Source organism: Ochotona curzoniae, unplaced genomic scaffold (genome assembly GCF_017591425.1).
Source record: "Ochotona curzoniae isolate NIBS_2020 unplaced genomic scaffold, NIBS_Ocur_1.0 scaffold_3223, whole genome shotgun sequence".
NCBI lineage: Eukaryota > Metazoa > Chordata > Mammalia > Lagomorpha > Ochotonidae > Ochotona > Ochotona curzoniae.
The window spans coordinates 1,458,347-1,475,172 of NW_024467108.1; the positions used below are offsets into that span (position 1 = coordinate 1,458,347).

General features: G+C 45.6%; 2 protein-coding genes across 2 annotated transcripts; one reads left to right on the top strand and one right to left on the bottom strand.

Annotated features, from left to right (window-relative positions):
• Nucleotides 1-1,331: 1,331 nt before the first annotated feature.
• TRIM68 (tripartite motif containing 68) lies at nucleotides 1,332-9,059 on the top strand. Its single transcript, XM_040964090.1, has 7 exons — nucleotides 1,332-1,403; nucleotides 4,496-4,975; nucleotides 6,176-6,271; nucleotides 7,008-7,268; nucleotides 7,626-7,648; nucleotides 8,216-8,316; nucleotides 8,509-9,059. The coding sequence occupies exons 2-7, from the start codon at nucleotides 4,550-4,552 to the stop codon at nucleotides 9,057-9,059; spliced, it is 1,458 nt and encodes a 485-aa protein (XP_040820024.1). The 5' UTR covers nucleotides 1,332-1,403; nucleotides 4,496-4,549.
• Nucleotides 9,060-12,089: 3,030 nt separating this feature from the next.
• LOC121145296 (olfactory receptor 52I2-like) lies at nucleotides 12,090-13,079 on the bottom strand. The gene has a single exon (XM_040964026.1). It carries the CDS (start codon nucleotides 13,047-13,049, stop codon nucleotides 12,090-12,092), a length of 960 nt encoding a protein of 319 aa, XP_040819960.1. The 5' UTR covers nucleotides 13,050-13,079.
• Nucleotides 13,080-16,826: the final 3,747 nt, after the last annotated feature.

A 16,826-nucleotide genomic window follows, 5' to 3' on the forward strand; every position in this document is an offset into this window, starting at 1 on the left:
AGCTGAAGTTGGGATAAGAGGTACTTTGTCAGCACATGTCCACCTTACTTGTGGCCTCACAGCCTTCCTTTGATTGGTCAGGATAACGTGTTCTTTTTAGAAAGACAACATTTATTTCTTTATTTGAAATAGCTAAAGAAGAAAGACACATGGGGGCAGGGAAGACGTCCTTCCATCGGTTCACTCTCTAGATGACAGGGTTGGGCCAGACCAACGGCAGGAGACAGGAGGTTTCTGCTGGCCTCCCATATGGGTGGCAGGGGCCCAAGCACTTGGCCCTCCTGCACTGCTTTCCCTAGGCCATTGTCATGCAGCTGGTTCAGAAATGGAGCAAGCAGGACACAAACTGATACGCATATGGCATGCTGGCGTCACAGGCAGCAGCTTTACCCACTCCACCACATGCCAATCCCAGGATACAGTATTTGGGGGGAATTTTTTTTTTCTTGATTGCCAAGTGTGCCCTGGTCCATCTAGGGGCTTCATGCAGGTGGGGAGGGGGTTACTTTCTGCTTTGTTTCTGTAAAGAAACCCCTTAGGCAATCTTGAGCATCAAGAGGTTACCTATTGCAGGAGCAAATGACCTCGCAGCACTGGTGTTTACAACCTTGGAGGATCAACTACACCACTTCCTCAATTCAGTGAGTAAATTTTAGTTAGTGGTTGGTTAGTATCTCTCAGCTATTGTTGCTGTTTTAATTTTTTTGAACGACGGTTTGTGACCAAGGATCCAGATTCTGCAGCCTCTGCTTCTAATTCCGAAAGGCAGGCTGGGGCTGTCGTGACGAGACAATACCTGCGGAAGAATTACCGGGAGAGTACACCGGGCCAACAGGAAGGATCTTTGTTTTGTTCAGTCGTTCCAACGAGTAGGCAGTACAGGCAGCCTAGCGCCAGGAGAGGGCGCACTCGTTGCACACGCAAGCAGAAGCCACAGCACCTGTGTGCCCAGTCCTGGGCTAAATGGGGTCACCGAACCAGACCTGGTCTCATAAACTGCCGCGTGCAACACGACAACCGACAAACAGCAACCGACCACGGCTCCTGAGCACGGCCTGAGCAACCTCCTGCGGGAGTTCCGGGAGCCCTGACCCATCCTGGAACCTCTCAGGGACGCTCAGTCCTGGCAAACGCCAGGAAGCCCTGGGACGCGCAGGAAATATGCGGAGACTCCAGGAGGCATTCCGAGCCCCCGCCCCGTCTCTGATTGGCTGGAGTTGTCCCGGTCCCGGTCTGTGATTGGCTGCTGCCACCAAGACTCCGCCAGCGGGGCGGCCCCTGGGCCCCGCCAGCCGCTGATTGGTTGTGGTCCCGTGAGCTGGGCCTGGGATCCGGGCGCGGACGCCGAGGAGCGTTGGGGCGCCCGTCTGCCCTGTCCTTGAGCTCTGCGTTTGGGGCAGCCGGTAAGTTCTGCACTAGTGCCGAGCCAGTGAACTGCGGACCGAAAGGCCCGGGAGGGAAGTGTGTGGACAGTTAGCAGCTGTGCCTCTTGTGAAGTCGGGGGTCCTGCGAGCTCCCCGTGGCCGGCGCCGCCTCGCCGCTGCCCGCAGGACCTGGCCTGCGCCCGGCCCCTTTGCAGGTGACTGTCCCTTTCCTCCCTGTCTGGTCTTTCCTGGGGAATTTTTTCAGGCCTCGCCCTTTCTCTATTCCAAAAGGTACCACGAAACAAGTTAAGCATTTCATTTATTTAGGTTTTGTCCTAGAAATTTACATATGGTTTTAAAAATAAAGCATGTGAGCGCTGCTCACCCCCAAATCCTCTTTGCAGATGACACCACTTGTAACTTGCCCGGGTTTAATACCCTTCCAATTCCAACTTACTGTCTCCTGGATCGCACGACTTACATTTGGTTCTTAGGAAAACGAGAAACTCTTGTGAGAAATAAGGCGGTCGGTGTGTGGCAAGTGATGCCAAAGTTACTGTGGAGGAGCAGGGGGCGTGGAGCTTAACCCTGACGTGCCCACTTCCTGCTTCAGGGTGAGTGGTGTGAGCCCAGACCTTTCCCCTACCCCCAGCTCCCTGCCGCTCTGCCCATCCCTGTGAGGGGCAGTGGTGATTGCACCCACCCACCCTGGAGAGCAGGCCTGAGCTTCCAGCTCCTGGAATGAACGGATTGGGATGATGTAGAATCTGCAGGACAGTGGTGAAGTTTATTTTGCTGTCTGGCCACATGCAGTTGTAAGATTGGGGAAGATTTATGTAGGATGCCTGGGCTACAGTTTGTGTGGAGCTTGCGCTGAGGGCTGGGAAGCCAGAAGGGGCTGTGCAGTTAGTGGGTTGTGGGATGTGTGGGATCCTGGATCCCACAGTTTGGCATCGATAACAGGAAGAGGAAAAGCAGGAGGCAAGGGGAGGCCAGTGAGAGGGCATGGCCTGTTGGCACCCTGGCACAGAGCTCTGTGAGGCTAACTGTCCTGCTTCCTGCAGCACTGCCTGGAACCACAGTGGTTTCTCTCTGTACGTCTCTGGAATTTGTATGATACCTTGCAGCTATGAATGTGAAGTGATTTTCCAAAGATAGAATGGTGTATCCCCAAACCAAGTCTATAAAATGAAAATCATGATTTCTACCCAGGTTTGTGAAATACACTAAAAAATGTGAAATGCTCAGAACATGACTGGCTTGTAGCATAAGTGTCATTAATGTTTGCTATTAATGTTTGTTATCAGTTATTTAAATTATAATGGCCTCTGCAGTTTAGGTACTGTGTCCTACATCTAGCTGGCAAATGTCCTACGTTCAGAAGCAGCTAAGGATATAGCAGTGACCAATAAGGTTCTTTCTTCTATAGGTAATGCAGACTTGTAATGTGAGTGAAAAAAATGTTGCAAATCAGGCCAAGAATGTGCCCTTTGCAATTCAACTTCCCTGGGCATATGTGGCCTAGGAGCAAGCTCAGACACCTTGCTGGAGGACTGGCATCATCTTGGGTTTGATTGTCATCAGATGAGCTTTGCTTTTATCTTCCCCAGGATGGTGTTCCATCTCTGCTTCTGACACACCACTAAAGGCTGAGGAATGTGACTAGGTTAGTGCTGCCGATGTGGGCAGGATACAAAAAACATTATTTTCCTTATATTTTTTCTTGTAGTTGACAGCGTAAAGAAACAAATTGATGGGCCCAGCACAATTGCCTAGTGGCTGAATCCTTGGCCTTGCATGTACCAGGATCCCACATGGGCACTGGTTCATGTACTGGCTGCTCCACTTCCCATCCAGCTCCCTGCTTGTGCCCTGGGAAAGCAGCTGAGGATGGCCCAAAGCTTTGGGACCCAGCACTCATATGGGAAACCAGAAGATGCTTCTGACTTTGGATGGGCTCAGCTCTGGCCATTGCAGCTTTGGACAATTGATGGGATCTATAGGCCTAGTTCACAAACAAGGAGAGGTTCTTCCAGACAGGGCTGTGGGAGCAATTGATGGGATTTGCAGAGGGGCGGTTGATTGATCCATAGATCTAGTTTGTGAAACAAAGAGATATCCCACACAGGGGTGTGGGAACAACTCATGGGGGTCTGTGGGCAGACGTATGGAAGCTCCCATAATCTCAAGTCAATTCCCTCTTGTTGCTGATATGTAAATTCCTCAAACCCCTCTCCCTTATCCTATGTGACCCTCGGTCTATAAAAGCCGATGCTGCTAATCAACTTTGGGTATTGACCAGTGGTCAGTAGTTTTGTGTATGATTATCAGCTCTGTGTACCAAGTTCATCACTGACGGACAGCGAACAATGGCCACTTGGAGAATGACCAGTGTGTTTCTCCTCTCTGTAAAAAGAAGATAGAAAAGAAGATAGAAAACAAATTGAGCGTATGGACCATGAGCTTCAGACATCTTCAAGTATGCAAATGTACAGCTGCCTCTCAGTATCCAAAAAAGATGCTTGGGGTGTGGGGCGGGCAGCACTTGCAGACACCAACATTCATGAATATTCAAGTCCTTCATATAAAAGCAGGTGTGCATCCTCATGTCTCAGTTCTTTTAATGCTTACTACAATGTAAGCACCATGTAAATAGCTGTTAGGCTGTTTTATTTATGAAGTAACAAGAAAAATGTGATTAGGACAGACATAATTCTGTTTCAGTTATTTTGATTCAGGTACAGAATTCAGGGATACAAGGCCTGACTATAACTGTAACCATGTCAGAGAGCTGGAGGTCTCGTGACCATACTTTACATACTAAGATACCACATTTTATGTGAACTTCCCCAAGTTCAACAGTAACACTGAGTTCATGGAGTGTGATTGGAGTGAGAATGATCTGGTGGTAAACTCAGAAATTGTTGACCAAATGAGTGAAAACAGAACTGTATGTCCCTTCTATGGTTTGAGTTATATGGCCCCATTGGGACATCAGCCAGGAAAGCTTATACTTAGGACAAAATCAATAAGGGATCCAAAGGAAGGAATGTGGGTAAGTCATTAATTGTACTTTCGCATGATGTCTCTGTTGGATTTTTCCTCCTGATTTATTGTTTTCTTTTCCTCAGGCATCACACTTCTCACTGGCCTCCTACTCTCTGAGCAGAGCATCGGAAGGAGCTATGGATCCTGCAGCACTGGTGGAAGCGATGGTGGAAGAAGTGGCCTGTCCCATCTGCATGGCCTTCCTGAGGGAGCCCGTGAGCATCGACTGTGGCCACACCTTCTGCCACAGCTGTCTATCCAGACTCTGGGAGGTCCCAGCAGAATCCCAAGAAGCGGACTGCACCTGTCCTGTCTGCCGAGCTCCTGTCCAGTCAAGGAGCCTACGACCCAACTGGCAGTTGGCCAGTGTTGTAGACAAAGTCCGCCTGCTGGGGCTACATCCAGGATTGGGGCTCAAGGGTGACACGTGTGAGCCTCACGGGGAGCAGCTAAAGATGTTCTGCAAAGAGGATGGCCTGATGATGTGTGAGATCTGCAGCCAGGCCTCAGAACATGAAGCCCACTGTGTCGTGCCCATAGAGGATGTCGCTTGGGAATATAAGGTAGGAGAAGCAGCCTGTCTAAGGAGGGGTCATATGACCTTATATCAGATGACCACTCTCAGTCATGGTCCCCTGCAACTGAAAAATCGATTCTGATTTCAGATTTCTAAGGCTCAGATTTGTCTATTAAAGGGAGGAGTTATAGTGACTCACCCAGTGTCAAGTGGCATTGCTAGAAGTTTGCAGGTTTGGGTAGGAGCCACCTTGATAGATAACAACCTCGGTCGCAGATTCATCTAGGCCTCCCAGAACTCCAGATACACTCAGTTAATCTCCCTCGATTTCTGAGAATCAGAATCATCTTGGACTCAGCCATAAGCCAGGTTTGGATGGAGGAATTGGTGGGGGACAGGGGAGGGCAGAGGAAGTTGGAGGGAAGAAAATCAAAGAAGGTCATGAATGCTAGCAAAGGTATATCTGTGTCAGATGCCACAAACCTACAGGTATTGGGGTTCACAGAAATTCACTCTCAATCTCTAGGGCTGATGAACAAGCTCTTGACAAGAGATAGCTAGGTGAGGACTGGGAAAAAGGCCCCGTGTGCGTAATCTGAGAGTTAAGGGCTGAGTTAATTCCCAGCTGAATGACTTTGGGTGGGGCATTAGTAAGCCTCATTTTACTTAGCTGCAAAATAAGGATAGCACCAGTCTCAAGGAATGAGATTGAATGGGTGTGAATGTACATGTTGTGCTTAAGCAGCATCTGGGTCTGAGTAAAATGGTTACTTTCATCAAAATTAAAAGTATTATCAAGATACACTTTCAAATAGAAAAACTGCATTCCTATTCTAGAAAGGAATATGTGTTTGATGCCCCCCGGGTCTTGCTGAAACAGAAATTCTCATTCAGTTGGGTAGGGGAAGGTCTAGGATGTCCTCTCTTTCTTTCATTCTGGCATGCCATTCTTTAGTAAGGAAATCCTGGTAACCGTAGTATTACAAATGTAAGTTAAGGCAACATCCCCTATAAGAGTTACTCTCCCAAGATGGCCCATTTCTTACCTGCTCCTTAGTAATACTTATGCTGCGGGTTGTCCGTGACGCATACTTTGAATGGCAGGATCTAGGGAAACCTTTTCCCAGCACCTCTTCCCGCCAGCTCCCTGAGGGGCACACCTTCTCCCATTAGTCCAACACTAGGAAACTTCCGTCAGTGTGCACAGCCTGAGCTGGCCCCATCAGGTTGTATTTGTGTCTTGCAGTGGAAACTCCACGAGGCTCTGGAACATCTGAGGAAGGAACAGGAGGAAGCCTGGAAGTTGGAAGTCAGTGAGCGGAAGCAGGCTGCCGACTGGAAGGCAGGTTCTCCCCGGAGGAGCTTGTGTTGTCCCTGTGTTGTCCTGGAGCTGTGCCGGGGAGCGTCCTTCCAGAAGCGGGGGTTCTTACCTTTGGAGAGGCCGAGTTCTCGTGCTGGGTTTGCTGTTCTAGGCGTGTGGCCTTACATGACCACATGACCTCTCAGTTCCAAGTGAGGTCTACTGCGGTGAGAAAGGAAAAGCACAGGCCTCGCCATTCACTCTCGGGGCCATGGCCTGCTCCGTGCTGGCAAAGAGGCGGCCCTGCTGCACTTTCCCCACCTGGTTCACAGCTGCCAGAAGTTCAGTTACTAAATTGTTGGAAAATCACCTCTGAAACAAATTTGAGGCCAGGGACTACCAAACTCAGATGAATGGATCATCAGATCTAAGACAGGTTGAACAGATACGCAACCAGCAAGAAGGAAAGCCATCTACGCATGTTAAGTCACACCGCTTCCGAGACTGGTGTGATCCATTGGGCCATTAGTCTGAAAATGGTTCAGAGCAGGTAGTGCCAAAGTAACATCGTAGCCCCTACCAGAGTCACCAAGAGTGCAAATAGGGGCCTGAAAGCATACGCTGGACTGGAGCAGAGGGAGGAAAAACCATACTCTGTACCTTTGCCTCAACAGTACTTGGCACAGAATCATTCATGTGTGTGTTTTCTTACATCCTCAATCCTGGGCAACACTTGGCCCTCAAGATAGTAGTGCTGATTCCAATCTTAACTTTGCAGATACAGGTGAAAACCCAAAAGCAGAATATCATGTGGGAATTTGAGAAATATCAGCGGTTACTACAGGAAAGACAGCCACCAGGTCCCAGACTGGAAGAAGAGTTAGCTGCAGCTCTGGCCAGCCTAGAGCAGGAGAAGGGGGAGACCATGGAGAAACTGGAGCGGAATTATGAAAAGCTCACCCAGCAGAGCCGAGTCCTGGGGAGGATGATTGCGGAGCTGGAGGAGAGGGCTCAGAGGCCCGTCCGCTGGATGCTGCCGGTAAGTAGCAGGTGTCTGGGAAAGCCGGCATGAGAACCCCCAGAGACCTCCAGGATAGAGGGCTGGCTGTTCACGGGCCTTTCAGCACTCTGTCCAGTACATGTGTGAGGGAGCAGCACCTCCTCTCCTGCCCTGGCTGGGTAGATGACCTGGTCTGTGGCAGCCTTATAGGTCAGGCAGCAAGTGGGCAGTTTGGCTTCAGTCTAGTCCCTCTGCATCTGCCTAGATGCCCTTCTGCATGGCTTCTCTCCAGTCTTTGGATCTGACCCCCTCCACCTGTGAGAAGCCAGAGTTCAGGGTCCACCGGGACCTGTGAGAAATAGCACATCTCATGCGTTGCTATTTTTCTCCTTGCAGGGTATTCAGGAAGTCTTAAACAGGTAGGTGCCAATCCTTGGAGCCTCCATCTGTACGAGGGGGAGTGGGGCCTTCTGGCCAGAGCCAGAAGCAAGAAGAGCATGGAGCCAGTAACTACAGAAAAACAGCTACAAGTGCCCAGATTCCCCCTTCCCCCCTACCTCCATTATTTTGGCAAAAGAAACTATGTTGACTTTTCCATTGACTTCATGGAACATGATCAGATTCCTTTGGGGGATGGCCAATAAAGATGGCAGGGAAAGTGACCACGTAAGCAGTTTCCAGTAGCTCAGCCAAGGAGGGGAAAGACTGCCTTAAGGCCTGCAGCTCAGAGTGGCAGCCCTTTGCCCTCTGTGGCATGCCCCTTGCTTTCCCCATGTCAGACACATGCCTCCCCTCCCCACAGCACCCGGCTGTGAATGTTCTCACCTCTCGGTCACAATTTGAGGCTCCACCACATAATCACCCACAGCTCTACTTGGGTGAGGAGGGATACCCCACTACATCCCCAACCAAGCCCCTCTTCCCTGTACTAAGAGCAAACCTGTGTGGCCAGACTTTTGACCTCAAGGCCCACCCTCCTCTGCCAGGAGCAAGTCTTGGATCCTTCAGAAGCCAGAAGTGGTCTCCTTGGAGCTACAGACGGGTCGCTGTGTGCCAGGGCTTAGGGAGATCCTCAAGACATATGCAGGTAGTGGGTGCTGGGGGTGGCTGTGATCAGCAGTGGGAGGGACCCCGTCAATGAAATAAAATGATTCAGTGCCCTCTGCATGCTCTAGTGTCCCCAACACCCACCGTCGTAAAAATTCTGTGCTTGTTTGCCAGCCAGACCTCACCTGGTCCCTGGCTCTCTATGTGGCCAATCATGGCTTTCTTTCCTCAGCTGACGTGCGCTTGGATCCAAATACTGCTTATTCCTACCTCGTTGTGTCTGAGGATAGGAAGCGCGTGCACTATGGAGACACCAAACAGAATGTACCTGACAATCCGGAGCGATTTTACCGCTACAATGTTGTCCTGGGCAGCCAGTGCCTCTCTTCTGGCCGGCACTACTGGGAGGTGGAGGTGGGAGACCGTTCTGAATGGGGTCTGGGAGTGTGTAAGGAGAATGTAGACCGGAAGGAGGAGGTCTACTTGTCCCCTGACTATGGATTCTGGGTGATAAGGCTTAGGAATGGAAATGAGTACCGGGCAGGCACCAATGAATACCCTCTCCTCTCCTTGCCAGTCCCTCCACGCCGGGTGGGAGTCTTTCTGGATTATGAGGCTCATGATGTCTCCTTCTACAATGTGACTGATGGTGGCGCCCACATTTTCACTTTCCCCCATGCTTCCTTCCCTGGGCGCCTCTTGCCCTTTTTTAGTCCTTGCTATAGCATTGGAGCCAATAACACTGCTCCCTTGGTGATCTGCTCCCTGGAGAAAGAAGACTAAGGAAGCCACCATCTTCATCACGGCCTGCAGAGGTCCCAGAGAAGCCTGCCACTGGAACCACACTGAGCTGAGAACCCAGGGATGCCTCTGCCTGGACCAGTACTCTCTTGTCCCAGGACCGAGTGTAGCACTAAATCACACACATATGGAATCTAAATGAGCATGGCATTCCCATCAGGAGGATGTGACAGGGCTGGTGCCAAGGAGCAGAGTGCTCCTTCAATAATGTGTTGATATGAGAATCGCGGCTCTGTCCCTTCTGTAGCTCATGTCCCTCAGGTTCCTCACAATTAAATCAGAAAGGCTGGAGCAATCACTATAATCTTCAGAAAACCTGGATAAAGTTTACAACCAGCTGGAGGATTGTCATCCCTGCACCTGCTGAGGCCAGTAAAAGACTGCTGGTTGCTGGGCAACCTGCAATGGAGTCCACTCAGCTCTCTATGCTCCTGGCTGGAGAATTGCGGTGCAGCCCAGGCCACTGGCTATCATCAGGATAAGGCTACGTGTCAGGGGCAAACAACTTGTGGGCCTTAGATATTATTTTCATTTTGTAGAAGATACCGAACTGACTGATGAAGCAAGTAACTTCTTACAAAGCCTTTGAAGATAAGTTTATAAAGACTACAAGGCACTTTCCACATTGAAATGAACAAAATGAACAGATTCACTTCCTAGGTTATATATCTGCATATCACTGATGCCATTGGGGTCTGAAATATCTCACATATCTGGCCATATTGAATTATCTTCACTAGAAAATAGATGTAACAATTCAGCATAAAATGGCATAGTTGCCTACCTCGCCATTGTGAAGATCCCAGTTCCATCCCACACTTTGATCCTCTCTCAGGGATACAAGAAGGCAAACCATGGATTCTCCCTGTGGTTAATTCCCCAGCAGCCTGGACACAGCCAGCATCCTCAGTGGTACCAATTCCTTAGGGCCTCTGATCCTGAGCCCTTAGACAGGTGCCCACCAGCGGCAAACTGCACAACAGTAGTGAAGTGTGCATGTGATTCTATATGTCTTTGGTTTGAAATAGGAACTGTGATTTCAGGGTAGAAAACATCATGAAAAGGGGAAAAAATGTAAAACATTGAGTAGTAGAAAGGATGGCTCTTTTAGCAGTTAACTGGGCTAAAATTTGAATATTTTGATGTTACCAAAGGAATCCTCATGGTACTTGGAGCTCCCTAATATTCATCCTGCCTTCCCTTCTCTGAATCTATGGTAGAAGGAAGTGGGCGGGCAAGTCCAGGGAGAAATAAAAAAGCCAATTTGGGAGTCATATACTGGAACAAAAGGGAGTTAGCCAGAGCTGGCTGTGGGTCACAAATATATCACACTAATGATGTTAATAATAGGGTATGCTAGGTTAGGGTCTATGAGACTTCATCACAAGTTTTGTCTGATAAATTTGAGGTTATTCTGAAATGAAAGTTGAAAAAGTGAAATACATAGTTAGATTTACTGGCCTTGAAGTGATTGCCATATAGGGTAGGGAAGGTATAGCAAAAATAATTTACTACAAATCTGAAGATAATGACAGGGGATTGATTGTGACTAGAACAAACTGCAAGACAAACATGGAAGAATTACTTGCTCAGTCTTTTGCCAGGGTCTGCAGTCTACGAATTCCATGTTACAATAATGCTGTATGATACAACTTCAAGCACTTCTTGTTTAAAGACAGCAAGTTGTTGTCAAGTTTGCAATAAGAAACACAGTAGGTGTTAGCTAAGAGCATATGTAAACCAGCATCCAATCAAGTAAGGAATACTTAAATATGCTGATTCATAAATAGATGACAAAATAGGAGCAATAAGCTCATGCTTCCCACCCTGCTTCTAAGCTGGTCCTTGAGAATTGGTGGCAAAAGGACAGAAGTCCCAGGTGAAGGGCAGCCAGCTGGTCAGAGATGTGCAAAGGGTTGGGTTAATCTACCTTAGAGGGACTGTGCGTCTTCATGTGTGGGGACTCCCTGGAGAGGAAGGTGGAAAACAGGTCCTTATGAAGTGCTGCCAGTCATAGCCCTGGACACGTGGCAGAAGAGAGTAAAGGCAGAGCATTGATGCTCTTCACTATGGTGTTACTGGGGCAAATCATGAATGCGTCGCAGAAAAATTATTAGTTTATGAATTCATTCAAACCTAGCTTTAAAGAATAAAAAAGCCTTGTTTGTAATTTAATTTATTGGTTTGTTTTCTTAAAATTACAAGTTTATCAGGATACTATAAATTCACTATAGTTACAAAGATAAATGATATCACATTGTTTATTTCACATGCTATGACATTTTTAAGCCTTATGCACAAAGACTAGAGATGTTAAGCGCATGAAAGCACCATTCAGTATGTTAGCTTCCCTTCCCATGTGTTTCCCTTGAAGTCAAATGCCTGATTTGTTTAGTTCACCATTATAACCCAGTCTAGTGCTCACCCTTTCTGTCCTTCCAGTCTCCTTTACTCCTGCTGATTAGTTCTCTTGATAGCTCCAGATTTTTCTAACATCATTGAGCCCAGGTCTACATCTCATCAACTGGAATCCATTTCGCATTCACCAAGACCCTGGCCCAAGTATGAGCACATGACCCAAGTAACATGGGTTCATCCGCAGACTAAAGGGCAAGATTTTATACCAGCAGCTTCTTCCATTAAAATCACGTAAAGGGAGAAATCATTTTGATGAGACAGGATAGAGGAAAGTATGCACAACATTCAACTTCAGTACTAGAGGGACTGGGAGAATATCAGGTAGGAAATATGGGTCAGATGCTAAGAAAAATTCTTAATCTATATAATACATTTATCTCTGAACATATAAAAGTGGATTGAAACCAATAAAATACTATCAAGACATAGCACACTTTCAATTCCGATTTTAACTAAAAAGTGAAAACTTACGAATATACCAATTACACAAACATTAAACAAGTGATCCAGTCCAACTCAATAGATCCCCAAGGCATTTTTTATTTAATGATAAACTCATAATCTAAACAGATTTTGTGTTCAATAGTAGTTGTTTTAGTGGTCCAAGAGACAGCATATCAGCAAACTCCATATTCTCTCCCGGATTTGCTTGGTTCTCATGCCATAGATGATAGGATTTAAAGTGGGTGGAATCACCAGGTACAGGTCAGCTAACAACACTTGAGTGTGCAAGGGTACTGTGTCTTGTCCTAGCCAGGCTACATAGATAGATGCTATTCCAGGTAAATAAAACAAAACCATAACTCCCACATGAGAACCACATGTGCTCAATGCTTTCAACTGAGCTTTCTTGGAAGAAAGACCAAATACTGCCCTGAGAATCAACACATACGAGGCAGCAATGAAAGCCACATCACACCCCACAATAATGGAGGAAACAATGAGGCTGTAGAGACTGCTGGGCATCGGGTCAGCACACGCTAACTTGACCACAGCCATGTGCTCACAGTAGGAATGCAGAATCACATTGGAGCCACAGAAAGGCAAATGACTCACCATCCAACTCAGTGGAGACATGGATATTACAGCTCGAAGAATGATGGCCACAGTCATGCCCAGGATCACTTGAGGGGTGAGAACTGTCTTGTAGTGCAGAGGCCTGCAGATGGCTACATAGCGGTCAAAAGCCATGGCCAGCAGCAGCCCTGTCTCCACAGCCGTGGCCGCATGCACAAAGTACATCTGAGTGAGACAAGCATGAAAGCTGATGGAGCCGTCTCCCGAGCAGAAGATGCTCACCATCTTGGGCACCACGGAGGAAGCCATGACAATGTCCACAGCAGCCAGACAGCACAGCAAGTGATACATGGGCTCTTGCAGAGTGGAATCCATCCAGACTGCAGTCACAATGAGGGTGTTTCCCACCAGGGCTGTGGTGTACATGGGACTCAGTGAGATAGCCAGCCAAAGATGTGAGGATGGCAAGCCCGGAATCCCCACCAGGAAGAAGGTGGCAGGGGTGTCCACTGTGTGATTGTAGGGTGTTCCCAGCATTTCAGGTGAGAATGATTTCCTGTTAATGCATAAATTAATTTCAGGAGAGAATGCAATTTTGTAACTTTTTTTCCATCTGTGGTTTTGAAAGAGTGTGGAATTATAACTTTGGTGGCTTTTTTCAGAGTCAAAGAACTGACGTATCATGAAACTTTTCTGCTTTAGCTGCTGTTCTTCACAACTCTCAATAATTTCTTTTTATCTTTCAAATATCATTCATTTCTGACCTCTTTGGGGAACTCTATTCTCTGCTACCCCATGTCATGTCTAATGTTGGCAGGTATCTTTGGTTTAAGGTTTCATAGATTCTCCCATTCTAACTTCTCAGGCACCTAAAAACTCCCCCATTCCAATATGCTGCATATTTCATGTGACTCTTCTTCATCCTCTTGTCCCATGCAATTTGTTAATAGCTCTCATGCACAATTCTTATAAAAGCAAATATGCATCCTCAATTTAATAAATAGTTCCCACATAATGAATGAGTAGTTACCTATAATATTTAGTAGTTGTTGAATGAGATAGTTAAACTCGTAACATCAAATATGTCACATTGTGTATCCTCAATAGAATACCCAGAAGAAATATGAATAAAACATCCTTGTGATTGAAGAAATACAGCAATGAATCAGGCAAATAAGCTTTAAGAGAAGAGCTTCACTTTCCACAGAAGATAACATCACCAGCAAATATTTACACTCTATACTCTCAACTTTGGTCTGGGTTTCCTATCAAACTGGGTTCAATTAACAACTAAATAACCATAGTTCTTTGATCTCATATTATAGATGAGTGCCTCCAAATATGTTTTTATAGTTCCTAAACATAAAATTCTCCTTCTACATGATAAATTACAAAAATAAGTAGATAAGAAAGAAGTCTATCCCTCAGAAGGGAAAGCATTTATAATGAACCTAATATTTCTGAGGATTATGTTAAAAAGCAGGAAATATTCTGAGCATATTTATCCATTTTGAAAATAGGACAAGGGCCAGATGGTTCAAAATCACATAGCAAGTATATGACAGTCCAGTCAGGGTCTTTTCAAGTGTAATTCCAAGGTGTCTGTCAGTCCAAGATTACTAGATAATATATAGACTATGGGCACTAGTCACACACACTCAAAAAAAATCCATCAAACAGATCAAACACCCTGCACACCCAAGAGCTGAGCTCCAACACACGCTATTTCTGTTTATTGTACTGCAGTTGAATTACCTGTGCCTCATTTAGGCATTATAGTATTTCATAAAGTTCAATAATCTGACTGAGTAAACACAAATAAAGGGTCAGCACTAACTACGATTGCCATGTGATGTCTATTTACTTAGCCCTTAGACTGGGTTCCATGATTTCATATGGCTTTGGAGTATACAAGCCCTCAGAGAACACTCCTTACAAGGGCCTTTCTTCCTCTACTGACATACCACTTAGCCATTTTTGTTAAAATTTATGGGACCTTATGGTTATTTTTCACTAGAACACAGTATAAAATTCTACTTACTTCAAAGTATCTCATTGAGAATATATTGATATATTGAATATATTGATTTCATATCAGCAAGAAGCAAGATAGCAAAGTAGCAAAAAAAAAAAAAAAAAAAAAAAAAAAACCTTAGTGTTACAACTGCCCAGACTTAGAACCCTTCTCTGTCACTTGCTAGCTATTTGCGTTTGTGGAAGTCTGCAAAGTGCCTAAATTTTTATTTACTCATTAGTAAGATGTAGTCCTAATCTGCACATCACAGACATTTTAACATTTCAACTAATAGCTATGCAAAAGTCTTTAGCTTGATGCTGGATATTCAGGTTCTCAGAAATGTAGCTGGTAAAAATGAGACTGTTTTCCCATTTTACTCTGGTAATCCTGGAACTCCCTAAAGAGTATGTTTAAATGTGCAAATATGGCCAAAGCCAAAAAAAGTAGCTCAACCTACATTGCGTGAAGCTTTTGCCTTGTTCCCTAGGAGTTATCCCTGAAGGTGTCTTAGCCAGTGGCTATAAACAGAAAAAGTCTTCGAAGCCAAGTACGATTAACAATTTATTATAGGTTAGTTTTCGAGTTTAGAATTTCTAGTTTTGCTTTTGCTTTTCTTTCAACACTCTAGTAAAGATATCTTTGTTACCCTTGCTAACAACCTATCTTGAACAAGAAAGCCTGAAAGTAATTAATACTTATGCTGCCATATATAGCAAAAAAAGGAAACCTGATTAAACAGTAAGTGGAAGCCAATGTAACAAACATCTTTACCCAAGTTAAACTGTTGCTTCTTTTCATAGTATTCTCAGCTCATTCTTTTTGCTCAAGATATGGTCATGTAGCTAAGTCTTAATCCTGGACTCAAGATCCCTAGTATACATGGGATCATATTAAGTGCAAGCCCTCATTGTCTCATATGGCACCTCTCAATGCGTTAGCCTAGTGAGCCTCTGTATGAAGTATCTGATCTGTGTTAATCAAGCCATAGCTCTATATAGCCCAGAAACTCTTTGTGTCAGTAACCAGGAAATATTAAAGAAAAGACGTTTCAGTGCCCAGCCTCATGAAAAACCTGCCTTTAGCCTTAACTTCCTAAAATTCCCCTCAATAAAGGGCTTCCAGGAACTTCCAGGGGAGTCGCCATTTCTCAGCTCTTGTATACTGTCGCTATGAAGCCCTATTTCATATCTTACTGAATGCCTGACCCCTCCAAGAACCATTGGTGGGTTCCAGTTGTTGTGATTCTATGCTCAGGATCCTGTCTGATACATGAGACATTTTCTGTTAGCCAAACACTAGACAAGCATTCGCGTGGTTCTCCATCCTAATCATGCAATGGACATGTCCTCTTCCATTTTCCTTTTAGAAAGTCAGTTATTTGCTGACCCTGTACCAGGTAGCAGCAACACCATTGAGAGAAGCGTAGTCGTCAGAAGTTCACTAAAAACCAAGGTCTAAGGGTCTAGGGTAATAGCTCAACTGGCTAATCATCTGCTGGCAAGAGTCAGCATCCCATATGGTCAGCTGATATGTGTGCCAGCTCTTCTACTTCGCACCCAGCTTTCTGCTTGTGTTCTGGGAAAGCAGTAGAGAATGGCCCAAAGCCTTGGGTCCCTGTACCCACATAGGAAACCTAGAAAAATCTCCTGGCTCCCAGCTTTGGATCGGCTCAGCTCTGGCTATTATAGCCATTTAGGCAGTAACCAAGTAGATAGAAGGTCTCTATGTCTCTCTTTCTCTCTTTAAAATATAGTGTTTTTTTTCCAATAAAAATGAATAAATTTAAAAAAAAAATCTAAGACAACTGTGTGAACTGTGGTCATTATTAGAACAAGGAAATAAGCAGCAAAAGGAAAAAGAAAAACTGCAAACCTGTAAGTTCTATGTAATGAAGCCGACTGAATTATGAATTCTGCATCATAATAAAATTAGAATAAATGTTGTAAAAGTTAGCCACTGGGCAAGACACCTTCAATGATCATGAGAAGACAACAGAAAGTAGAATGGTAGTGAAGAGCGAAATATACCTCAAGATATCCTTGAGACTCATGTGTTGTTCTATCTGATACATCTGCAGGGTTGGGCATCACTGCTTATATAACTGAAGAAAAACCACAGAATTCCTCCCTCCCACCAAGTGCTGCTCCAGTATTTTCCTGTCTGGAATGCTTCTCAAACCTATCGTTCTTTTCAGGGCATGCTTTCTTGTACAACCCTCTTTTCTTCAGCCTTGGCAACTTGTAAATGTTTTTATGGTTTTTGTCTTTGTGTTTTACTGTATTCATGTTCTTCTCTTC